At 40.5% G+C, this 27077-nt stretch overlaps 2 protein-coding genes across 2 annotated transcripts in view; one reads left to right on the top strand and one right to left on the bottom strand.

The window, feature by feature from the left end:
- Positions 1 to 27077, top strand: part of LOC134624179 (NACHT, LRR and PYD domains-containing protein 12-like) — a 463420-nt gene that overhangs the window by 227682 nt on the left and 208661 nt on the right. The window lies entirely within an intron of this gene.
- LOC134624180 (protein NLRC3-like) lies at positions 1985 to 15358 on the bottom strand. Its single transcript, XM_063469166.1, is given in 8 exon segments — positions 1985 to 2532; positions 2681 to 2727; positions 9189 to 9362; positions 9660 to 9833; positions 10185 to 11985; positions 12161 to 12347; positions 12471 to 12549; positions 15084 to 15358. Coding segments are annotated over 8 exon segments (3285 nt in total).

Raw genomic sequence — 27077 nt, 5'->3', positions numbered from 1 at the left:
GAATACGGTTAAAAAGGGCATCCATTGGTCTGGTGTCATCAGGAGACACGGAGATGTACAGCTGAGTATCATCAGCGTAACTGTGGAAGTTCACTCCATGCCTCCTGATGACGCCGCCAAGAGGGAGCATTTACAAATTAAAAAGTACAGGGCCTAAAACCGACCCTTGAGGCACACCACATGTCATTTTATGGATCTCAGAGGAGCATGTATCCATACACACCATAAAAGTTCCGTCTGAGAGATAGGAAGTGAACCAGTTGTGTACAGCACCAGAGAGGCCCACCATGTGTTTCAGTCTGTTTAAAAGTATAGTGTGGTCTACTGTATCAAAGGCTGCGCTTAGATCCAGTAGCACCAGGACTGAGAGCTTTTGGGAGTCCCAGTTACATCTAAGATCATTTAAAACCTTTAGGAGAGCGGTCTCTGTGCTGTGGTTCACCCGAAATCCAGACTGAAATATTTCTAAGATCTGTCTATCATTCAGAAAATCATTAATCTGAATAAAAACAAGTTTTTCTAAAATTTTACTTAAAAATGGTAAGTTGGATACAGGTCTGTAGTTATTAAAATTATTGCAATCCAAATTGCTCTTCTTCAGAAGGGGCCTCACCACCGCCGTTTTAAAGGCAGCAGGGAAGACACCTGACTGAAGAGAGCAATTCATCGTGTATAAAAGCTCAGCTTCAAAAAATCCATAAAGTGTTTTAAAAAGTGAAGAGGGGATTGGATCTAAAAGACATGTGGTGGGTCTCACTGTGGAGAAAACTTTCCTAAGGTTCTCAGCATTAACCAGGACAAAGCTGTCCAGTGTCTCCTCAGGTACAATCGAGCCCTCAGATGTGTTTAAAATCATAACACGAGAAGATAAAATATCACATCTGATGGCGCTGATTTTTCCCCTGAAGTGGTCTGCAAACTGCTCACAGAGTGAGTCTGTGGGGGTTCTTTGGGAGCTGTTAAAATCAGGGTTAAATAAGTGATCTATGGTGGAGAAGAGGACCTTGGGATTATTTTTGTTATTACTGATTATTTGGATCTGAATTCATCGACGCGCCTCCAACAGCGACACAGTGATCCAGCTCACCGAATAGTGATAACGACCTACTGAGCCTGCTAGCAGGTGGAGGAGGGCCAATCTAAGCCACAGATATGGGCTGATAAATGCTAATAACACCCATTGATGGACTGATAACATGAATATTAAATGTCTGCTCCCTCCAAAATAAGAGCTTTTTTAAAAACTCAGACTGAGGTCTTATTTTGAAACCTAGAGTTTGTTGAAGCCGTTTCCTGGAGCAGGACCCTGAACAATTAGAAAAAGCAGATTTAAGAACACTTCATGTCATCTGTGCTCATTAAACTGATATCATGCAGCTCACCTTCTCACCAGCAGAGGGCCACAAATCACCGTCAATGAAGAGCTCAAGGAGATGTTAGTGACTTCAGAGCTGTACGTGTTGATCTGCTCAATATGGAAGTTTCTTTGATTGGGTCAGTTTTAAAAGCAGCTATTTTTATAGAATGACAGAAACATGAGAGATGCTGAATGTCTTTAATATTTGATACACTGAGTACTATTGGATGTCCACTTAATCAGCCATGGTGGAAAAATACAATTAAGAAAGAGAAATCAAACATTTATATACATTTTAATTAGCTCAAACTTGTTTAAAATGCAGAGTAGCTGGTTGTGAACTGAGCTTCAGAGAAACACAACATACTGAGATTCACTGTGAAGCTTTGAGTGGAAAAAGACAGAAAAACAACATTTGGATCCTGGAATAATGGGAGCTTCCATCTTTAAAGGACTGAAGAGGAAGAAGTTTACAAGGAATCATTCAGAACAGTTTCAAACATCAACTGATTGAATCCATGAATCTGAAAACGTGTTTGTGAGTGAAAGAGACAGACATGTACAGGCTGAACTATCTGTTCAACAGTCAGAGTGTTTCTCTAACAGGAGACACTCTTTACACTCAACTCAGCACAGAAATACTGAGGAACCAGGAGACCAGACTGTAAACCCAGGATAAAGAGTTTCAGTGAATGTGGTGTTGAAGGTGTGGAGGTGGATCAGAGTGTCAGAGGAGACTCTGTAGAAGGACAGAGTGCCAGCAGGACAGTCCACATACACTGCTGCTCTGTTAGAGACAGAGGAGGAGGAGGAGGAGGATGATGAGGAGATGATAGATGTTTTTATGTTATTGTACCAGACATGGCTAGGACTGTCATCAGAGCAGTAAAGACTCCAGGATTGTTCACTCCGTCCAAATAAACAGTCTTTTCTTCCTCCTTTCCTTCTGATTCTTTTGTAACTCACTGACATATCAACCCAACCTCTCCACTCGACCTCCCAGTAACAGCGACCAGTCAGGCCATTTCTGCATAGCAGCTGAGGACAAATATCGAATCTGTCTGGATGATCAGGATATGACTGAACCTCCTCCACACGTGTCACCTTCCTGTTGTTGTCAGACAGTTGGAGGTTTGTGTGCACTGTGCTTGTGTCGATTGTGAGTTGACAGGAATCTGATGGAGAGAACAAACACAATTCAGCTGCAGTTATTGATCCATCATCTGTTCATTGATTGACACTTTGATGATGACTCCTGACATGATGAAGATGGTTGAATTTGTGCTGCTTTGTTTTCTTGAATCACATTAAAAACACACTTACACTTCCTCAGACCTGGTCTCAACCATCGGACTCCAGCAGGCTCCACCCTGAAAGGAGGAGGGGGGTCAGACCAGCACAGTCAGCATGCACACATGGACATTACATGGCTCTCATAAACATACTGAAACCTGTTCATCTTCTAATAAATATTACATTATAACTTCTGCTGGTTATTATGCAATGTTAAAAATAATAAAATGAACAACAGTAGCATCTCTGATGTGTTTCAACTCTGGGAGAGTTGAAACACGCTACATAAGAAGCAGTCCATTCACTGTCTGAACAGACTTTTGTTATGTTACTTTTGCACTATTATGCACATGTTTTATTACATGGCTTAATTAAGGTACACATTAGGCTGACATCTGGGGCCAGAGCTCAAACTGCAACTGACCCATGGCTGCACACAGCTTACACATGGCCCACATACCGCAACGAATGGCGGCCTTTTGGTGGCCCATATCTGGTTTGCCAGAGATAATCCACACATTGGCCAGCACAGGACCACCAGTGTGTCTGCAACTGGCCTTGTGCTGGCCCATGTATGGGCCACCTTTGGCAAACCAGATATCAGCCACCAAAGGGCCGTCATTCATTGCGGTATGTGGGCCATGTGTAAGCACATTGTGTGGGCCAGATCTGGGCCATACCAATTTTGCTATTTGGGATATAGCAAAAGTTTAAGACCACTTGAAAAATAGCATCAAATCATATTTTGCATGGTTCGACCTTAGCAAGTTTCAAGTAGAGCAAGGTTCAACATGCAACATGTTCTCAATTGGATTTAGATCAGGGGAACACGCAGGATGGTGCAAAATAGTGATATTGGGATTGTGTACTGCAGCATTGTACTGTTGAAAAACCCAGCAGTTTTTTTGCCGTTTTTCAAGTGGTCTTAAACTTTTGATTGAAACTGTATGTGACTGTGGGTGAACCATGCTGCATCTTCCTTTGTCGCCTCTAAAAGGAAACTGATGCCAAAAAAGTCCCCAAGCAATTGTGGAACTTCCAAAAAGTTGATTCTGTCCAATTAAATGTAGCGTTTTCACTTTTTTTCAGAAGAAAGTCCAATGATTCTTTACACTAACATAAGGATTAGTGTGTTTGCTGAGAAATTAAACCCATCCCTAAATAGTTTCGACATGAACAGAATCAACTATTTTAGGAATTCCTTATCTGAACGATTGAGCATGCATCAAGGTAATTGTGGAACTGTCCTTGACTTAACTTCCAGAATCAACACACATCATGAAAGTTGGCTAATAAAAATAACACCTCATCTCCTAATGCACTTAGCTGTAGAAAACTAAACAGGTGTGCTAAACATATTCTTCTCTCTTTCCTCATCTTTGATCTGTGAATAAAAGCTGCTGATGATTAAAGAGTACCAATGAGCATGCTCTGAAAAAATTAACTCGAATTAAAATCTTTATTTCATGAGCTAAATGTAGCATTATCCATATATCCATTTTCTCCTGCTTATCTGGGGCTGTGTCGCTGTGGCAGCAGCCTAAGCTGAGAAGACCAGACCTTTCGCTCCCCAGCCAACCTCCTCTAGCTTGAACACCAAAGCGTTCCCAGGCTGCAGAGAGATCTAAACTCTTCAGTGTGTCCTGCGTCTGTTCGACACCTCATGGTGTCGCCCAGGAGGCACCCTTGACAGATGCCTGATTCACCTCAACTGGCTCATTACTTTAAAGACCGAACTCTTCACCCAATCTCTAAGTGAGAGGCCAGCCGCCCTTCAGTGAAATGCCCCTTTTTCATTTGTGTACTCTCAGAGCTTGAGATAGAGAGCCATCATTGTGATATCCATCATCTCTGATTGGGGCTTCATGTATTGCTGAGCCAGCTCACCCAAAGAAAACCTGGCTGTGTTGAACTTCATTTTAGTACAGGCTTTGATTTAGTTAAGAATCCATTTGTATTTCATAAAATAAGTTTATATTCTCTTGGTTACTTTTTTATTTTAGACATGCTTTCTAGTCATTTGTGTTTCTAATTTTTCAGTTTAGAAATATGGTTCCTTGATGTTATTGCAACATCCTTATTTTTTAGTTGAAATCATTCCCATTTCTTCAGATCACATTTCTATATTACTGATCTTAAACAGAAGCTTGATTTCTTTACTGAAATTACCATCTTCTAATTGTGTCTTTTTTAACAGAAATGCTACACCAGCTGTATAATGTGATGATACATGGCTAAAGAAGCCAGTACGTCCCCAGTGCTGTTTACTAAATGTACTTCTTCCCCTGTTTGCCCAGTCTCTTGTAAAAAACACAAATTACCTTATACATGTTTTTTTTTAGCCAGGTAGTATTTAAAGTAGGGCTGCCACTGCTAACGTGTGAACCCATCAACACATTATCATTAAAATTTGAAGCTCAATTAACCCATCTCGAGCGCCGAATGACTCAGAATCCCTGAAATGTCTCTCTCAAAGAATTTTGGACATTTTGTCTAAAGTTTGATTGATTGGTTATAGCATTATATATGCCCATGTTTTCTTATCCCTGTGTCATTCCCCATTTTCGATCTGAGTCTTTCATGGCATGTCACTATTGTGTTTTACTTTCATGTGGAATCCCGTGTCCCCTCTCGCTCTCTCCCTCTTTCTTGTGTGAGGTTGTTGGCTTGTCTCCCAGTGCTCCCGTGTTCTTAGTTTAGTTTTCCCCATGTTTAGGTTTATTTTAGTTTAATCTCTGTTCTCTTTTGCTCCTGTTTTGGCATGTTTTTCCAGCCTCAATAAATGGCTTGTTTTCTGTTAAACCCTTTACGTGCCTCAAGCGTCTGGGTCCACTTAATAAATAACAGGTCTGCCACTGCAGCTGTTCTAGTAAGTAAGTAAGTAAGTAAGTAAGTAAGTATAAATATAGACCTTGTTTGGGCAAATAAATAAAGAAAGACTTTTACAAGAGACAAAATGGCAAAGATGAAGAAATTCGAAGAAGATATGAAAGAGAATAATTATTCACTTAACTCGCTGATGTCTGAAATTGTAAAAGTAAATAAGCAACAAGGAATACTACTGTTGATAATGGACCAAATCAAAGAAGTAAAAAACGTGATTATGGAGTAAGACAAGACAATCCAGTTTTTGGAAAGGAAGGTGGATGAACAGCAGGCTCGACTTGAGGAAGTGATTATTACGGGTCTGGAAACTAAACACAGGAGTTATGCAAGAGTCACCGAGTCTGGGACCGGTGCAAAAAGAGGTGAAGACGAGCCCCACACGGAGGAGCTACAGTCGCTGGAATGCCAGGTTGTGTAATTCTTTTTGAATAAAAAACTTCCCCTGCATAGTAATAATATATCTGCATATGAGTGGTCTCATCATAAACGATATAAGTAATCATTTGCAAGTCTTTTTTTACTTTTGATTTAAATATGAAAAGAAAGGAAGAAGTTGGTTTCGTGAGTCATAGAAGGTTAAGAAATAACGAGGCAATTAAAAAGTTTAGACAAGATCTCATGAAAGTTGACTGGAAGGAGGTTTGTGTTAATGAGGCCAATGTTGCATATGGAGCTTTTTTCAAATACTTACTTGGCCTTGTATGATAAACGTTGTCCATTTGTATCATTTAAGTATAAGAAAAAGAATAAGCATTTGAAACCTTGGATAACTAAGGGTCTTACAAATGCATGTAAAAAGAAAAATAATTTATATAGGGATTATATAACACAGAGAACTAAGAATGTGGAAATGAAATATAAAGTTTATAAAAATAAGTTGGTATTAATATTGAGGAAAGCCAAGAAAGACTATTATAATAAACTTTTTCAGGAAAACAAGAATAATATTAAGGGCATTTGGAATATTTTGGAGTATTGGGTAACAAGAACACACCCTCAGATCTGCCTATTTATTTCATTAAGAATAATCAAGTTGTTGGTGACAAGACTGAAGTAGCAATCGAATTCAATTCATTTTTTGTAAATGTTGGACCTACTTTAACAAATTTAATTAGAAAAAAATGACGACCCAGAAAATGAGGAAGTCTGGAAAGGAGAAAGTAGAGCGGTTAATTTTATTCCTAGCTAAAATTTCATCTGCAACCCATAATAATAAATACACAGTTAGGGTATTTGTTGATTTAAAAAAAGCTTTTGACATGTTACAACATTCTATTTTGATTTCTAAATTGTATAATTATGGTGTGAGAGGAGTGGCATTGAATTGGTTAAGGAGTTATTTAGAAAATAGGTCGCAATATGTACATTATCTCGGCAATACCTCTAAAAGATTGAAGATTGTATGTGGCGTTCCTCAAGGTTCTATTTTGGGACCTAAACTTTATAATTTATATATTAATGATATCTGTGATGTATCAAAAAGGTTACATTTTATTTTATTTGCAGATTACAAATTTCTATTGCTCAGGAGAAAATTTGAAAGATTTGGTTGAAGTTTGATGTAAATAAATTATCTTTGAATCTGACAAAAATGAAATTCATGATATTTGGTAATTGTGTAAAGGAGGAAGAAGTCATTATGTCCATTAACGGAGAATTGATTGAAAGAGTTACTGAATTTCGCTTTTTGGGTGTAATAGTAGATGAAAATTTGACGTGGAAATCACATATTGAGTATATTAGAAAGAAGATGGTTAAAAATATTTATATTTTGGGAATTGTAAGAGATTTATTAGACTACAAAACAATGCGCATTTTATATTTTTCATTGTTTTTCTCATGCTTTGGTTACTGTGTGGAAGTTTGGGGGAATACATATGTAAATACTATAAAACCTCTAAACATATTACAGAAGAAAGTGATACGAATGATTCATAACATACAAATAAATTATTTATAAAATCGAAATTATTAAAATTAGGAGATTTAGTGAAAATACGGACACTATTAATTATGTTTAGGGCTAAAAATAATACTTTGCCTTTTAAGTTACAAAGATTATTTTTAATGTGTTCGGGGGGAGAAGACAGCAGAAGGAAATTTTATTTTAAGCATCAGCTAGCTAGGATTACACAGAGATTAATGTGTCCAACGGTTAGGGGTATACTGTGGAACTCTCTTCATTATAATTTAAAGAATTGTATATATTTACATTGTTTAAAAAAAGTGTTACATGTATAAAACACTTTAGACATGTAACATTTTATTTTATTTACTTATCTTTTCTCCTTGTGACTATGTGGAGTGGTATATTCTGATTGTAAATTTGTTGTTTGGTTTGCGTTAGGACCGGAGATAAATGTTAGTTTGTTCCTTGATTTTTGTTGCTCACTTGCAATATAAGTTGGATTGTAGATAGGGGGCAGGGTTTAATAAGAATATTATCTTCTTCCTGCTCCTTTTCACACATGGTTGCAGTGCTTTACCAATAGAAAGTGTGGTTGGTGGAACTGTGGAAACTGTTGTACCAAGTGTGAAATAAATAAATAAATGAAATGAAATGAAAAAAAAATGAAAATTAGACACAGATGTTGCATACAAAGACATTGTTTTGTGCAGGGTGAGAATGCTCTGCCAGATGTTCAAACATGTGGCCCTAAGAACCACAAATGATACTGGAGTGCTAACAGTGCACTAATAATATGCATGAAGTCAATGGAATGGAAAACAATCAGACATGTCACCATCAAGTGTGGAATACACCACGATGAACTGTCCCTTTGCTGTTCTAATAGGTTGCAGTCTTCCAGGAAGGCTTTCTACAAATTTTTGGAATGTTTCTGTGGGAATTTCTTCCCATTCAGTTTGAAGAGGATTTAAGAAGTCAGACACTGAATTTGGACAGTCCACTAAGAATTTTCTTGTCTGGGACTAAGACGCAACGCCCAAAGCCCAGTGAGACAGTAATTAAAATGTATGGCCTAATGCTTTAGTCTATATATTGTATGTACCAGCTGATTATTATTATTATTATTATTATTATTACTATTGGTGGATGGCAATAATACAAAAAACAGAAACAAAACATGATACTCTGTAGTGTACACAATTTGTTTCCAACAAATTTATTTTGGTAAAAAATTATAATGGATGAAAATGCTGACATTCACAAAGTTTCATATGTGCAATGTCTCATTATTCATTAGTGCATCACTTGATCTGACCTGATAATTGTAGAGTTTAGACTCTTCAGCATCTTCGGTCCTGAATCATTCAGACAGTTGTTACTCAGGTCTAGCTCTCTAAGACTACAGGACTGGGAGCTGAGAACTGAGGACAGAGTTTCACAGCTTCTGTCTGAGAGTTTACAGCCACTTAGTCTGGAAAATCATGAACACAGAAACAAACAACATAAGTGTACTCATGGCATCACAAGGAATTGTTTATGAGGAGTTTGTAGATTTTGGTATATTTTTCTTCTTCTTATGTTCTCACTTGATTATTTAACACTAGCAAGTTAAGATTTCAGCAAAGTTTGAAATGTTTTAGGAATGTTTTAGTAAAAATAAAAACAGATAATAATGCTCAGTTTCTTTGTGATTATTTTCCTAAATGAAAGCAAATTAATAATAAAAAAATGTTTTGATCTTACCTGAGAGTTTCTAGTTTACAGTGTGGAATTGCCAATCCAACAGACAGAAGCTTGACTCCTGAATCCTGTAGGTTGTTGTTACTCAGGTCCAGCTTTCTCAGACTAGAGGATGGGGAGCTAAGAACTGAGGACAGAACTTCACAGCTTCTCTCTAAGAGGAAACAGTGACTTAATCTGAAAAGTTATTAACATAAAGAGAAAAAATCCTTGTGTTAAAATTGATTCATGTTGCTGTGAAAAGTTTTTAGTGAATACTTATTTAATTTTCTGTTTTGATCTTCGTTGTAATTTGCTGGCTTGGATCTCAGTTGATTATTTAACATAGGAAAGTGAGGATCCCAACCAAGATAGAAATGGGATAGTTTTACTAAAAAGAAAGAATTTAAAAAAAAAACAAATGCAAGGAAGAAAATTTGTATTTTGTGATTAGTTTTCTAACTTACAAAAAATTTAAATGTCACTTAATCTTACCGAAGAGTTTCAAGTTTGCAATGTTGACTTGCCACTCCAACAGACAGAAGCTTCACTGCTGAATCTTGAAGTATGTTGTTACTCAGGTCCAGCTCTCTCAGACCAGAGGGCTGTGAGCAGAGGACTGAGGACAAAGCTTCACAGCTTCTTTTTGAAAGATTGCAGCCACTCAGTCTGGACAAAACAAAATACAAAAAAAATACAATACAATAATAGGAAAAGAGATAAAAACATTTTTTATACAGGATTTCATTTTAGGGACAATGCAAGGTGAGGTTGCTCAGCACAGCTTCAACTCATTGGCCAATTATTGGTATATGGTGCTTCCTTCAGTGGTTGCAAAAAACAAAGTGTTTGTGTGCATATACTAACAGAACCCAAATGTAGCAAGCTCTAGGTAGAATGACAGAGCTTACAGCACTTTGTTGGTGGCTTTGACCACTGGCAGGAGCCTCACCGACTGGTGAAATAAATTACTGACACAGTTGGATGTTAAAGTAAAGACATGAGTACAAATGTACTCACAGAGCTTTGTTGGAGGCTTTGACCACTGGCAGCAGCCTCAGAAGAGCCTCCTCTGAAGCAGAGTATTTCTTCAGGTCAAACACATCCAGATCTTCTTCTGATGACAGTAAGATGAAGACCAGAGCTGACCACTGAGCAGGAGAGAGTTTATTTGTGGAGAGACTTCCTGATCTCAGGGACTGTTGGATCTCCTCCACTAGAGAACGATCATTCAGTTCATTCAGACAGTGGAACAGATTGATGCTTTTCTCTGAAGACAGATTTTCACTGATTTTCTTTTTGATGTACTGGACTGTTTCCCGATGTCTCAGGGAACTACTTCCTGTCTGTGTTAGGAGGCCTCGTAGGAGAGTTTGATTGGTCTGCAGTGAAAGACCCAGGAGGAAGCGGAGGAACAAGTCCAGGTGTCCGTTTGGACCCTGCAGGGCCTTTGCCACAGCATTCTGGTATAGAGATTGTGGTTTAGATTTGTTAATCAATTTAGGCCACTTCGAGGATCTGTGTTGTTCTTCCAGCAGATTGAGTCGAGAGTTGATGAAGGTCAGATGGACATGAAGAGCAGCCAGAAACTCCTGAACACTCAGATGGATGAAGCAGAACAAATTCTCCTGGTACAGTCCTCTCTCTTCTTTAAAGATCTGTGTGAACACTCCCGAGTACACTGAAGCTGCTCTGATATCAATGCCACACTCTGTCAGGTCTGATTCGTAGAAGATCAGGTTTCCTTTCTGCAGCTGATCAAAAGCCAGTTTTCCCAGAGACTCAATCATCTTCCTGCTCTCTGGACTCCAGTGTGGATCTGTCTCAGCTCCTCCATCATACTTGACCTTCTTCACTTTGGCCTGAACCACCAGGAAGTGGATGTACATCTCAGTCAGGGTCTTGGGCAGCTGTCCTCCCTCTCTGGTTTCCAGCACATCCTCCAGAACTGTAGCAGTGATCCAGCAGAAGACTGGGATGTGGCACATGATGTGGAGGCTTCGTGATGTCTTGATGTGGGAGATGATCCTGCTGGCCTGCTCCTCATCTCTGAATCTCTTCCTGAAGTACTCCTCCTTCTGTGGGTCAGTGAACCCTCTGACCTCTGTCACCATGCCAACACAGTCAGAAGGGATTTGATTGGCTGCTGCAGGTCGTGTGGATATCCAGAGGCGAGCAGAGGGAAGCAGTTTCCCCCTGATGAGGTTTATCAGCAGCACATCCACTGAGGTGGACTTTCTAGGGTCAGTTAGGATTGTAGTTTTGTGGAAGTCCAGAGGAAGTCGACACTCATCCAGACCATCAAAGATGAACACAACCTGGAAGTCTTCAAAGCTGCAGATTCCTGCTTCTTTGGTTTCAGTAAAGAAGTGATGAACAAGTTCCACCAAGCTGAACTTTTCCTCTTTCACCACATTGAGCTCTTTGAAAGAGAATGGAAATATGAACTGGATGTCCTGGTTGGCTTTGTCTTCAGCCCAGTCCAGGGTGTATTTCTGTGTTAAGACTGTTTTCCCAATGCCAGCCACTCCCTTTGTCAGCACTGTTCTGATTGGTTCATCTCTTCCAGGTGAGGCTTTAAAGATGTCTTCTTGTCTGATTGCTGTTTCTGGTCTGTCTGGTTTCCTGGATGCTGTTTCAATCTGTCTGACCTCATGTTCATCATTGACCTCTGCAGTCCCTCCCTCTGTGATGTAGAGCTCTGTGTAGATCTGATTCAGAAGGGTTGGGTTTCCTGCTTTAGGGATCCCTTCAAACACACACTGAAACTTCTTCTGCAACTTAGACTTGAGTTTATGTTGAAAAAAAGCAAGACAATGTTCTAAATAAAAAAGAAACAAAAAATAAAATACAAGATTCTGTTTTAAAAGGGCACATAAAACTTTTATCAATATATATATATACATTTATTCATTAAATGTTGGTTAATCTCTGTATACATTAATAAATATAAAATTTATTATCAGCATCTTAAATCTTTATAGAAACCCTCTTACTGCTCTCCAGTCGGTCAGCCAGCTCTTCCTGCTTCATTTTCCTCAGGAAGTCCTGAGTGATCTTCACAAATGCCTCTCTGCTGCTGCTCCTCTGACTCTCTAAGCATTCTGGGTAATCTGGACTCAGAACCTTCTGGATCTTTTTCAGCTCGTTCTTCACAAAAGTGATGATGTTGTCCTCCAGCAGCTGGAACAGAATACTTTATGAATCCATGTTAGACGCACTAACAATCCACTGGTCTACAAAGAGCAGCATGGAGATGACTGTGAACAGAATAGATGTAACAGTAGTTGTTGTAAATGTACAGACCATAAATATGGAGTCCAGGTGTGTTTGATGCTGCTGGGCAGACCGACCACTGGGAACCTCTGAGCTCTCATTTTCCACTCTGTGGAGGAACCATGGAGAATTAGTTCAAGCATAATATCACCCATATCAGAAAAACTTTCTATACATGTACCTTGTCACCAATAAGAAATTAAAATGTTTGCTGCAGCAAACATTCTATTGTAATTTGACTCCCTTTCAGTCTTAATAATGGATTGTATTTATTAGCGCATTTGTAGGCACCCAAATGCTAGATCATCCCTTAATGTAAGGGATGATCTAGCAGAAAATCAGAAGAAACTTTGAGACTTCATTAAACTGAAATAAAAATCACTCATTGGAAGGTAAAACTGTTATGAACCATCAGCTAATCCTACAAGCAGATCAATGCTCCAAAACTACAGAAGCACAGGTAAGTATACCTGTACGAGTGTGGAAGCCACCACGCCCCTACAGGACTGTTTTGACAACACAAATTGGAGTGTAATTGCAGGAGGATCAGACTTGGAAGATCACACATCTGCCGTACTCTCATACATCAACTTCTGTACTAGGAGTGCAACAACAACAAAGTCTTCGTCTTGATGCATTCTCAATCATCCAAGAAAGTAAATCTCCAAAAGTTGATTCTGCTGATCTGGCGTTTTGTGGGAGAAACGTTTCGTCACTCATCCAAGTGACTTCTTCAGTTTCACCTCTGAGTTATAATCTGTGTCATAGGTCATTAGATCGTTTAGCAAGACTGAAAACTCTGCAAAACAGGAAGCTTTGTGCAGAGTTGCAGAGACCTTCGCCTATGTTTGTGATGCTAAAAGAGGACAACAGGAAATGACCTTTGGGTCATAAAAAGTAGACATGAGGAGCTCAGATGCATTTGTTTTTGCCTCTAAGTGGCAGACATGTATAATTAAAATAGATAAAGTGATGGTTTTGTAGGGGAGGAGGGAGCAGACTATATTATACACATCCGGCCTGTAATGCTTTAGATCTGCAGAACGGTAGGTATTGAATAAAATGATTATAAATACTCTGACCACTCTGAGTCTGTGTCTTCTCTGTCTGGTCGGAAGAATAAAAGAACCTGGGTCAATAAGTGTTTTCCTGATGGAGGTCTCATTAACACTACCCAGTATGATCCAGGCTTTAGCTGCTTAGACATTACTCAGGGTCTCTCTGTGTCCTCTTAGACTGTTCAACAGCTCAAACACAAAGACATAGCAAACAAAAACTGTAAAGAGCCATCATGCTTATATCACCTTTGGAATTTCACAGCCTGTAGTGGAGCCTTGAGGTGAATTTTAAAAATATTTGGAAACAAGCACCATGATGCTAAAAAAATGAAAAATAAATATTTGCAAAGTATCTGGGTAAATATTTATTTTACATGATTAATGTGTGTGGTCTGCAGTGCTGCTGCAGGGGAGGCAGATGCACCTGAGCAAAATTGCAATCACCCACGCCGGCTTAAAGTCTGTGCTGTCTCTGCTGGTGAGTTGGTGTGTGTCGGGCTGTCAGTGGAAAAGCTACAGCCTGCTGTGTGTGTACAGAAACCATGTGTGAAAAGTGGTCAGTAAAGAAATGCTACAAAGCGTGTTCATGCAAACATCGTCGGGTCTGCTGTTGTACAATGGGACTTCTGCTCCTGAACCTCTGTGCACAGTGTCTGCAAATTGGGGCTGTACGAAGTCACTTCATCCTTACGCAAAACTGTAAGCTGTCATCTGTGGGGCGCAGTGTTTGTTTTTACAATAGTTCATGGCGGAGAATAGCTGTTCCAGTTGGCAGCAGCATAGGCACACTTAAAATTTCTTCTGAAACTTTTGCTCTCTTTTGATGCTCTGAGTTTTATGAGTAAAAGTAAAATCTGTGCAGCAAAGCTAGTGTTACCTCCTCTAATTCCCTACAACACACAATTGGATTTTCAATTGTTTAGAAACCAAAAGCTTGTTTTTAAGAGACAGTTTAAATAGGATTGAGGGAATGACGTATTTGCACTGCAGTTTATATCCAACAACATTAAGCAGTTGAAACAAAGAGCTCATGTTACTAACAGCTCACCTCTCTGCAGCAGACACTGGCTGGACTTTAAAACTAATGTGGGCAGCTCTAGACAGGTTTTACTTTCATATTATTATCATAGTATTTTATCACATATTATCATAGTATTTTACTTTCAGGTAAAATAATCTCTCTGAGTATCTGCTGTGTTTGTGGAAACACACACCGCTGCACATATGAACATAGAAATGTGTGTGAAACAGAGCTGACATTAAACATGATGGAGGATTTATTCACAAACACACAACAACATTTACACACACAGTACCTCTCTGCAGGACGACACATGTCTGATTTAAAGTTAATATCAGCAGGTTTAGTCGCGTCACTGTGTAAGGACACATAGCTGGGTGGAGGTCCAACAGGTCTCCCATAGATCCTGTCAGAGAAGAAAATGTGTAGTTCACTGAAAGCAACGTAAGCTGTTAAATACTTAAGAAACCATCATCATCCCAAAGAGAAATTGGTCTGCCGGCTGAGCATGACCAGTTCATTTCATCAAATACCCATTTGTTAGATATCCACTAAAAAGCTTACCTCTCTTTACTAGATGCCTTCTGGACTTTAAAACCAATGGGCCAATCTTTAGACCAGTCACTCTGTAAGGACACAGAGCTGGGTGGAGGTCCAGGTGGGTTCCTGTGAATAATGATGGAGCAGTGATGTGAGTGCTGAGCTGTGACATGGAGAAGAGTCATGGACAGTTAGAGATGGTCATCTCACCTCTGAGCTTTGGTCTGGCTCTCATGTTCCCCACACAGAGTGCTTTTAGAGGGAGGGACTCCCTCCTCTCTGTCCTCACACTGATCCATGCTGCTCAATTCAGCTCACACACACTTACACTCACTCTACCTTCACCTGCAGAGGAAACACAAATCATTCATGTGCACATCAACTGAAATCCTCCTTTCCATCATGTGTGCTGTCCAAATATCAGCTGCTTCTTTCCTGCTTCATCTCAGTGTCAGCTGAATGCAGTCAGACAGCAGTGTGAGGCAGAGGAAGCTGCCATCAGCTGCTCTACTATCAGTCCACTAGATGGAGCCGTGAAGCTCACACGATGCATTCACTGACACACACTGATTCACTGTGACTGCAGGCTTCAGTCCACTAATATTCAGTCAGTCCAACACAGTTCAACAACATTTTCTAACATTTCAGCTAATCAATGATTCAACGAGGATCAGGAGAGTTAAAAGCTTCACACCAATTATCTCTTAGTTCAGGATTAATGTGAAAAGCCAACCATACCTGTTACTAAAAATTACTACTTTGCTGAATGCAGTGTCATCAGCCTAAAAATATTCAGTTTAGTGTTAAGAAAAACCAAATAAATCCATCAAACTGTCAAAGCAAATATTTGCTTCAAAGCACAAATTATTCTCCTAAACATAAACTGTTAAAGAGGGAAACAAAGCAAACTTACAGTTTCTTCAAACACACACACCAACAACAAGATCCACTCACGAGGCGGGGCTCCACCTGAAGCAGGACAGGTGGGAGGGGGAGGACAAGCAGGAGTCAAGTTCATTTAACAACACCCATCAACTCCTGAATAACAGACTTTACTGTGAAAAGTGAAGTTTACCTTTGGCCTGCTTTCACCATTTCTTCCTTTCTTTCCGTTTAGTGTAAACACTTGCTCTTAGAATTCATTAAATCTGCCATTTGATCACAAACAGCAGACATAGCTTCACTTCACAAATCCTTCTTTGACCTCAGATCAGGGTAGTTTTGCAATTTTCATTAGTTTTTATTTTTATTTCGTTTTGACTTCAGATTTTCAATTTTATATCAGTTTTAATTAGTTTTTACCAATTGTTTGCTAGTTTAGATTAGTTTTTTTTTTTTTTTTGAAAATCCTTAGTTTCAGTTTAGTTTTGATTAGTTTCAGTTTAGTTTTGATTAGTTTCAGTTATAGTTTTAGTTGTGTTTGCAATAAAGTGTAACAAAATCCCAGTTTCATTTCAATTCAATTCAATTCAATTTTATTTATATAGCGCCAAATCACAACAAAAGTCGCCTCAAGGCGCTTTATATATTTCATCATATCAGTCATTCTCTTCTGCTTATCCTTGGGTACGTTGATATTCCAGCTACCATACCCTGCACCCTGGACAGGTCGCCTGTCTGTCGCAGGGTTAACACGCAGAGACAGACAACTCACATTCCCACCTATGGGTTCTTTACATAAATAAATAAATAAATTAGGGCAGATGAACAACTGTTGATACCAGGCAACTATAAAATGTATATCTTGGCCGCAATGAGACTATCAACTCTTGCAGCACCGGGTGTTCGTAATTTTGGTTCAAGTGAATTGATAAATCTTTTGAAGGCAATTGACTCACACAGTTATGTAGATATCCCAGTCCTGTTGTCTCGGGATGCATCACGCTGCCTTGCCTGGTGTTAGCTTCTGTTTCTGGGGATGAGGGTTGAGTGTGCTCCCTTACCTTCTCCAGGTAAGCTAGGTTAGCCTTCTTGTGTGAGCTTTCCACGTACACTTTAAGGTTTGTGGGATTTTTTTCCCTTTAGAAATGTCCCTCATAATTTGTCTCGTTCCACTACAAGACACTTGCTTTATCCAAAACACAGTCATATTCAAAATAATCCCAAATTGGAAGCTGGCGCTTTCTCCCGACTTTTCCTGACATGATACTGCGCGTGGACGGAGCAGCGACACAGACACTCGACTAACGTACTGCCACCTGCTGGCATAATGAAACACAGGAAAAAACCTGGAAACTAAACTTCTTTTTTACCCTTGACTATTGTATGACACGCACACATCAACGAAAACTCAACATATTTTTGCTATAAATTCAGTTAATTTTAGTTAGTTTTGTGAACACTCATTACAGTTTTAGTTAGTTTTCCTTTTTTTGTTTTTATTTTTATTTCCGTTAACGAAAATGTTTTTTCACTTCTAGTTTTCGTTATTTCGTTAGTTTTCGTTAACGATAATAACCTTGCCTCAGAAATGATCCCATAAAGAAACTCAGATTAGACTGTCAGACTGACAGGGATCTTTATTTAAACATCATCATGTAGGAGTGATTTTTTGACTTCAGACTGATTTTACCCATATATGTTTCTTTCTGTTCCTGCTCTCAGCTTGAAGCCCCTGTACATCTTGATGCCCTCTAAGTTTATTTACATGTCACAGACAGTTTTTTCTTTCTCACTCATTCAAGTAAAGAAGTCACTTTAATGCACAGGTGTCGAACTCCAGGCCTCAAGGGCCGGTGTCCTGCAGGTTTTAGATGTGTCCTTGATCCAACACAGCTTATTTAAATAGCTAAATTACCTCCTCAACATATTTTGAAGTTCTCCTGAGGCCTTGTAATGAACCAATCATTTGATTCAGGTTTGTTGACCCCAAGACCTCTAATCATTCGCTTTACCAGATAAAACTGCAGGCAACGGCCGGGTATGGGCCCGACGCTCCAGCGCCATCCATTTTCAGGGCTAGTTGTGTCGGCAGGTGAGTTGTTGTGTCGGCAGGTGAGTTGTTGATTCGGCAGGTGAGTTGTTTGTTTCGGCTGGTGAGTTGTTCTATGTCTATCCCTACGTTGGGTGAGTGCTGAGTGTTTGTATGTTTGTGTGCATGAGGGTGGGAATGCATGTTTGTGTCTGCGTGTGCCTGTGTGTCTGTGTTTATATGTCAGGTCGGGTCTTAGACTCCACCTCCCTGAGAACACCCAGGCCCTCCAAAGTGTGGAGGCCTAGCTCCCCTCACCACACTCCCTGCCGGTAACTGATGCCCTCAGGGGTTGGTGAATTGGTGGTTCTTGGTGTCCGGGGCTGGGCGCTCAGGTATGCACCAGCTCACTCCCGGTGGTTACTTGGCGGGGCCTGGTGCCTGTCGCTCGGTCAGGCCTTTTCCGGGGCAAAGGGGGCCCTCGAGCCTTCGGCCTCGGGGCTTGCGGCTCGGTTTACTCTAGCACAGCTGGCTGCCGGCAGAGCCGGCGGGCATGCCAGTGCAGCCCCCTCTGGCTTCTGCTCCATGGCTACTGGGTGACCCCTCGTCTGGGGATCTCCTCAGCCCTTCCCAGGAGGGTGGCACGGATGCCCCTCCGGTGGTACTCCTTGGGCTCTCGCACTCTGGGGTCCCTGGATGTCTGGAGCCTGGATCTCCTCCATGTCTGCTTCATGCCCTGGGGGACGGGCTATGGCCCTCCACACCCTCTAGCAGACCGTTACATGGGGAAACCTTCTGTATACAAGTGCGCTGATCCACACAGGTGTGCACACGGGTGTTCACTGCTCGTAGACATAAACTACACCTTTCTTAGCTGCTACTTCAAAGCACCTTGTGCGCTGTCTGTGCTGCACAACAACATTCAATATTTAGTATTTATTGCTGTTTACACTTAGCTAGATTAACGTGATGTTGTTGTGTTTAGTATGTTGCATTGTTTGTTTTTTTTGCTTGTTTTCTATTCTTTTTCTCTCAACAGGTGATCCAGGAGATTATTATTATTTTTTTCTTTGTCTTTGTAAGTGCCCTTTCTCACTGTCCCTTTTCCCTTCTGTTTTTCTTTTCCTTCCTCTCTTTCTTTCTCCCTTTCCTATCCCCCAATCATGTCTGTCTCATCTGTAACAACTGAAAATAAAATAAATGATAACAACAAAAGTTGATTAAATGGACCAATACGGCAAAGCCATGATGATCCATTTGGCAAAATAAATCCATTTGGTATCCTTGTTGGTCTTCAGACAACAATTCTGACGGCTAAAGAACCAAATGGGACAGACAAAAAAAAACAAAAACAAAAAAGATTTGTTGACCCAGGGTGATATCTAGAACCTGCAGTACACCGGCCCTTGTTATTTTTTTTATCATAACTCTGATTTTACGTGGCCTATCAACACGATTTAAAAACTGGTATAAAATCCACACTTTTTTCTGTCAGTTGTTCAGTCTGTCCTGCTCCAATGGTTTTACACGTTGTGATAAACGTGGCTTCAATCCACATCAGCCACGCCGCTTTGCTAGCTAAAACACCGGTGTCGGCACATAAGGATGCAGTCATAGCCTGTCAATGACGTTGAATAGCTGGGTATATACGGGTCAGATGGTTGAGGAAGACGGTGGACAGACCTGGTGCACCTAAATGTATAGAGACAGATTGGCTGGGAACGCCCATCAGTCCCCAGTCTGCGAGATCTTCAATGCACACCTCCTGCAGAACTTCAACAACATTAGACGGCAGACATGGAGTCCGAATAGACCATGTTCAGCACCTCCATTGCTGAAGCTGCTGCACTGAGGTGCGGCAGCAAGGTAGTTTGTGCCTGTCGTGGTGGTAACCCCCGAACCAAATGGGGGACATCAGAGGTAAAAGGAGCCACCAGGCTGAAGAAGGAGTTTGCCTGGGCGACTTTCTAGGCAGCTAATGGATGCAGACAGGCCTAAAGGACTAAAGAGCCACATGCGGCTCCGGAGCCGCGGGTTGCCGACCCCTGGGCTATACCCTCTATTTTTGGTAATTTTGGTAATTCCACGCCAGTGGAAACCCAAACAGAACACGCATTAAGACGCCCTAATGCCCGTGTCTCAATCTCACGTCTCATAATGACGTGAAGAAATATTTTTTAAAATGATTTAATATGAAGGCAACAGGCAGAGAGTTGCAGGCATAGCCATAAAGAATGTAGCCTCATGGGCAGTGTAGTCCGTGCTGCAGGGAGAATGGACGGCCATATCTGTTATGTGTCTGTGAGCGATGGAGGGAGAAAAAGAAGAAAAGTCCGAGCTGTCACCGAGCAGAAACGGGAGCTGGAAGCATTTAAATATAATAATAACCACTGCAGCCAAAAAGAGTGCCTGACAAGCCCAGTTGTAAATATGTTATTAAGACTCGACTGTACACTGTGTTCGTGTTTTCCTCTGAAACAATAAGTTCAGTTGGAGCAGCCTTTCAACGTCTCTCTCTGTCTCTCGCCTCTCTCGCAAGCAAAGTTGATCCACACAACAAGTAAATGGTAAATGGCCTGTATTTGTATAGCGCTTTAAGTAAAGCTATTTTTCGGCTACAAGCCCGACACAACCCGACGTATTAGCCCGAGGTCCCTTTACTACGGTTCGGAGCCGCGGACCTTCAATACCAGTAATAAATCACACAGCAATAGTACATTCATGTAGTTGTAAAAATCATGATAATATATTAAGTAATCCAAAGTATTCAGAATACGTTACTCTCATTGAGTAACGTAACAGAATGCGTTACTAAATACATTTTGGGGCATGTAATCTGTAATCTGTAGTGAAATACATTTTAAAAGTAACCTTCCCAACACTGAACACATCACTGTCAGTATCAGTGTGAGTGACAGCTGGTGACTTTAGGTTTACTCTGGTTTATTTCAGGTTTTTGGTTCACGTTTCACTGGAATATCACTGTGGCAACTTATGTTGCACACTCTGAATAATTGAGGAGTCAACGCATGAGGGTGTCCTCCTCACCCTCATGTCCTTCAGCTCTGTTGTGTAAACAAAGAAACTGCACTGACCTTTAAGCTTGTTTTTGCTACAGCTGTGAGATCTGATACTAAACACTGAAACCTGATGTTCCAGTTTGGAGATCATGCACCCTGAATATCATCGTTTGTCTTTCATTTTCACATTCTACTAAGAATTATCTACAATTTTAGCACTTCATTTCTAATAGTTTTGTACAGAAAGAACACGGTGAGTCACTCTTATAAGCTTCTTCTTGTTCCTACTCCTAGTGCTGTGTGATCTACTCATTCATGCCCAATAAGTTTGATTCCATATGCAGTTTTTCTCAGGTCCCTGCAGCATACACTCAGTCTTTATTACAGGTAAGTTCACTAACTGTTTGGTCTTTATTCTTACTGGTTTTGTGTAGCAGGCAGAAAGTGAGAGACAAACACTAACAGGACACGTTTCTGTTCTACTTTTCTAACTTTTCAAACAATACCTGTTAATATTTTCTCTCTTTTCTACTCAGCAGACAAAAATAATTAATTCTGGATGAACTCCTTCTTTAATCTGACTTTTCACACATTATTTTTTGGCTCACACACATGAAAAAAAAATAACAGAGATCGTCTGTACTCCATGCCATGATTAAAAATAAAAACTGTATCAAGTTAAGACTCATGATCTGTTTCTCCAACAAAAATATATCATATCACAAGACTTATGGGAAGTAAAAACATGCTGACCTTCATCAGTGTGTTTGATTTCAGACTGGTTCAGCGTAAAGTTCACTGGTAACATGAAACCTTGTACCTGCCAGTGTGAACAGACATTTAATACATCTAATAGAGACACACACACAGACTGTTTACTTTATTTACAGTATAAATACTTATACTGAAAACATTCACAGTGGATTTCTCTGTTTCCAGTCTATTGATCCAGTAACAATTTCAACCTTCACCTGTGCAGTAAAGACAGAGAGCAGAGGTGAAACCAACCGTCCAATCAGTGAGCAGCATCAACACCTGAACTTCATTCAGACTCTGTTATTGAAGATGTTGTTGGTACAAAGTTCATCTGCTGCTCACATGAATCCATTAAAGATTTATTTCACTGAATGTTTGTTCAAAGCTCGTTTCAACCTGTTGAAGTCATTAATGAAGGTGCAGACTGAGAGTGGATCACATGATGTTTAAGGTGTGTCATGTGACATGTTCAGTATTGTCACACGTGTCTAGATTGTCCCTGATATCATAACTGCTCAAACACTGATGATTATATTTGAAGAATTATTACCGATGGCAGCAAAGTTTGAATGGAGCTCTCTGTCTGTGCTGGTTTGTCGCCCTCTGGAGGTCAAAACACAAACTGCATGATGTCACTGTAACCACCACAGTGACAGGAAGTGTTTGTAAATGACTGAAACATGTCAGTGATGCTGATAGTGTGTTCATCACAGACGCTCAGGCTTCATGTTGACATGAATCAAAGCAGAGAAACTGGAATGAATCAGGTGTTGTAGAAGATGGAGAAACAGGTTGGAGAGAGGATGCTGCTCCTTCTTTGAGATCAAACATGTCGTGTTGTCCACGTGCTGTCAGCGTGACACAAAGAAACCATGGAAACAAAGTGTGAGTGAAATCAGTCCAAAGTAGTAGAGCGAAGAGCAGCAGATGAAGCACAGAGGACACAAAAAGGAAGGAAAGAAGGAAACAGGGTCCATCTGTGTCCTTTCAAACAAACAAGCATCAACGTCCAGAAACATGAATCCACATATTTATACACATATTTATTTAATGAGAATAAAACAAGAACATTTATAACACATCAGCAATAATCAGGCCTGGGACCCTCCTGGTTACAAACAGGGTCCGGGACTGGGACACTCAGGTGGATCCTGCAGGGTCTGGTTCAGGAAAAGGTGGAGACCAGCAGAAACAGTTTTAGTAGAAAGGTATGATTTCATTTATGTGAAGAGATCAGAGCATTATTCTGATTATTAAGCTTAAGTCAAATATACTAATGCGCACGGCGCCGTGACACTTAATGATCTGTTATTGTAACAGAATCGTTTGTCTGATTTATTGATGTCAGCACTTTTCATAGATCAGGGCGAGTCACCATGGAGACGGAGGGAAAGAAGGCGCGGTCAATGTATTTTACAGCGCTTGAGGCCGAAATTCTGATGGCAGCATATAACATGCAAACTTTGCGGGAAAAAAGTAACACACCCTCAGCTGCAAAAGAAATGGAGCATGCATGGCAATACATAGCCGACAGAGTCAATGCGTGAGTGTTAATTTAAATTATAGCCAACAGAAAAAAAGCGGAGGGCCGAAAAACAGGTGGGGGTCCTCCACCACCACCACTCACAGAGGCTGAGCAGTTGGCCTATACTATACTCCATTACTATAATGAAATAATTTGTTAGTTTGAAATGCTACAGGGAACTATGTACCTGTACATTAATGCTGTGGAAAGACTTCCTGTTCACATAGTCTCCTTCATTTACTGAAGGAGTAAAGTAAGTAAGTAAAGTAAGAAGTAAACCTGCTAGAGGGCAGGTTAGCTTCACGGAGTGTGTCGTCATAGTAACTCACTCAGAATTAATCTAAACTCGCTTTGTGAAACCGAAAACCCAGAGTTTTCGTTAACTCAGGGTTTACTTACTCAGAGTTTGAACTAAACCGGCTTTCTGAAACAGGGCCCAGGTGATGTGATAGTTACTCCTGAAACATTGTCATCTGAACTTCTTTTGTTTGATTTAATACTTCGTGATTAAACTCTTTTTTCATATTGTAGCTTACAACATATGAAATACTTTTAATGCAGAAAAAGGAAAAGAAAAAAACAACAGCGTTACTTTTAATGTGGTTATTCCCATCGCTGCTTGCATGTGAGGAGCAGGATTTTGAATTCATCTCTGGATTTACCAGAGAGCCAATGAAAACCTTAAACAAAACTGGAACAATACCAAACAAGACCTAAACTGGGAGTTACAAGGGAAAACAGAGCACAGGAAAAACCACACAGCTACGAGGGACGAAACAACAGGCAGAGAAAAACACACGAGGGAAGCAGAAACACAGCTGAGAAAGATCAAACATAACGAGACGGGGAGGAAGCAAAGCTGGAAACACTAACATAGGACGCGATATTGTTAAAGTAAAACAGGAAACATTTCTTAGTTCTTTTTGGATGAAAAAGGTGAAGCTTGCAGGACTAAATATGTGTGTATGCTGTACCGACAGAGAAAAGAAGAGGACAGATCCGAAGTCCACAGCTGCAGGTACTCCTGGAAAACTGACAGAGCCTCTATAGTGAGAGGGAAACGTGGAAGCCAGTGATGGTGAGACGAAGCCTCAGGATGAACTGAAGCTTTCCATCCAACTGGCCGACTCATGGTTCGAAGCATTGTGACGATTCATTTGCTCTACTGCGCCATCAAGTGGACGATTCTAGTGAAACAGGCTCTGTGATTATAATGATGTGATGTGTAAACCTCTAAACTGAATAAATAAATTGTTTTCATGGTTATTTATCCAGAATATTGTCTCAGCATGTCTGATACAAACGATACAGTGGAAATTATCAGGACAGAGTTTTGGTAATTGTGTAATCGTGCTTTTGTACATCTGGATAATGACACAAACTAGTGTGTGGCGCTTCACTTTTTAATAAACCAAAAGACAGAAATCAGAATATAGTGGTGTTGTTTGTTTATATTATGGTAATTATTATTTGTGATATTTATCACTGTGTGTAAACCTTATTAGGAGAGATGAGATCAAAATGTTGCCAGACAGGGGAAAACCTTCCTTGCTGGTTCCATCCAAGAAGAAATGCTCAAGTAACTATGTAACACGTACGTAATCCACTTCAGTATTGAACAGCAGAAATGTCTTTTCGGAAATCATTTAAAAAAAAAACAGCGGCCGACAGCGCTGTACACAACGGTAGACTTGTGCGTAGTAAGCAAGCGAATAATGCAGAAAACAGAGATTTGACATGGGAAACTGTTCTTTAAGTGCACTGAGAGAGACAGAGCGCTGTGCAGGAAGTGTGATTTTATCGTGGCGGAAGCGAAACAGCAAAAGTAGGAGAGAATTCATGACAATGTTTATGTGACCCCGACGGAGCAGAAGTAAATCATCTCCGAACAAACAGCTGCCTGTCAGTATTATTATGGTCTGTGCAGACAAACATGTGCTGTCCATTCACTCAAATCAATTCAGATTAGTTTGAGTTTTCTACGTTCAACAGAAAATGTGCTGCGTTCACTGACTCCATCCTCTCTGACTGTTACTGACACAGTTTACTGCAGTGAATGACTGGATGTGTAAAGTACTTCAGGGTCCTTAGGGACTAGTAAAGCGCTTTACAAATACAGACCATTTACCTTTTACTCCTGCGGAGGGGGCGTGACAAAAGCGGAGTGAAACGGAGTGCTGTGATTGGTCAGAATGTTTGTGGCTGTGGACCCTCTGTCCCACAAGCCCCTCCCTGGTTTTTCCTTCCCGAAGTTTTTCTCTCCTGAATTTTGACGCTGATCGTCTCCGTGTGAAGCTCCGTGTTAAGGTAAGGTTAGCAGTGTGTGATGTTTCCTGGCTAACATCAGCTGTGAGCAGCTTAGTTCAGCACAAATCAGCCGCTCCACAGTTCTGATAGTTATTCTGATTCACGGTAACGGACTCACAGCTGGACCAAGAGGCTGACCCGCCCTGAGCTCCGAGTGAGGCTGCTGTACGTGACGTGGAAACAGATGTTTCTGCCTAAAAAAGGAAACATGCTGTGAATATTTGCTCTGTCGTTTCTTTCTCTGCTCGCTCTGCTGTCGCTTTGATTTTAAGAGAAAACAAAGTTTTCCGTTAGTCTCTGTGTTTCAGGCTCTGTGCTCTGAGTGTTTGAATCTGGACTCTCCTGAAAGAAGTAAAGCTCTTTGTGATCATGTATCTGGGATGAGGTCACACCAGAAACACGCACTTCTCCGCAGCGTCATTACGTCACGGAGTTATTCAGGAGAACAGTAGTGATGTGCGATACCACTGATTTCCTTTCCGATCCGATACCAAGTAATATTCAGGGTGGTAGCAACGATGACATGGCGCCGCGATCCCACAATGCACTGCATCGTGACGTCAACTCCAAAGCCCTATTACGCTCAGCCATTGTTGTAAGTGCGCACGCCAAGGGGCTGCGAGACATTTATACAGCTGTATTTCGCACATGACTATGAAAGGCAGAAGAGGAAGTAGTTCCTTTGAATGTAGACAATCCGAATGTTATAGTTTCTTTCCACTGTGTTCCTGTTAATGATAAACTACAAATTTACCCTAGATTACTAAAATATCGATATTTTAATGTGAGAATCGATTCTAGAACATAAATGATAGGTATCGGAGGAATCGATATTTCAGGATCGATCCGCACATCACTAGAGAACAGACAGAAACTCCCACCAGTGTGTCCAACTTAGCGACTTTGTCGCTATATTTAGCGAGTTTTCAGACCCCCTTAGGGGACTTTTTTTTCTAAAAAGCGACTAGCGATAAATCTGACGACTTTTTCTGGTGTTATTGACGACTTTATAACGTGAAACAAATCAGACACAGACTGACTAGATGCAGGAGACAGACAGGAAGAGACAGGGACACAGAGACACACAAATGAAGATAAGACTGACTCAACATGTGACATGTACACAGGCAGGGGCGGTCTTAGCCTGTTTGGTGCCCTGGGCAAACCCCCCATATATACATTAGTTACATTAGAGATTTTGAAACTGGGCTTTTCATAAGGAAGACAGGATAAAGAAGAGAGACAGAGATTAATGGCAATTCATCAGAGAGGTCTAATAACACATAGTGAGTGAGAAAGGTGACTGGAAAGGAAAAACTCAATGCATCATGGGAATCCCCGGCAGCCTACGTCTATTGCAGCATAACTAAGGGAGGATTCAGGGTCACCTGGTCCAGCCCTAACTATATGCTTTAGCAAAAAGGAAAGTTTGAAGCCTAATCTTGAAAGTAGAGATAGTGTCTGCCTCCTGAATCCAAACTGGAAGCTGGTTCCACAGA

The sequence above is a fragment of the Pelmatolapia mariae genome, linkage group LG3_W (genome assembly GCF_036321145.2).
Source record: "Pelmatolapia mariae isolate MD_Pm_ZW linkage group LG3_W, Pm_UMD_F_2, whole genome shotgun sequence".
Classification (NCBI taxonomy): Eukaryota; Metazoa; Chordata; class Actinopteri; order Cichliformes; family Cichlidae; genus Pelmatolapia; species Pelmatolapia mariae.
The sequence above is the reverse complement of the archived record's forward strand: the minus strand, read 5'-3'. Positions and strand labels throughout refer to the sequence as shown.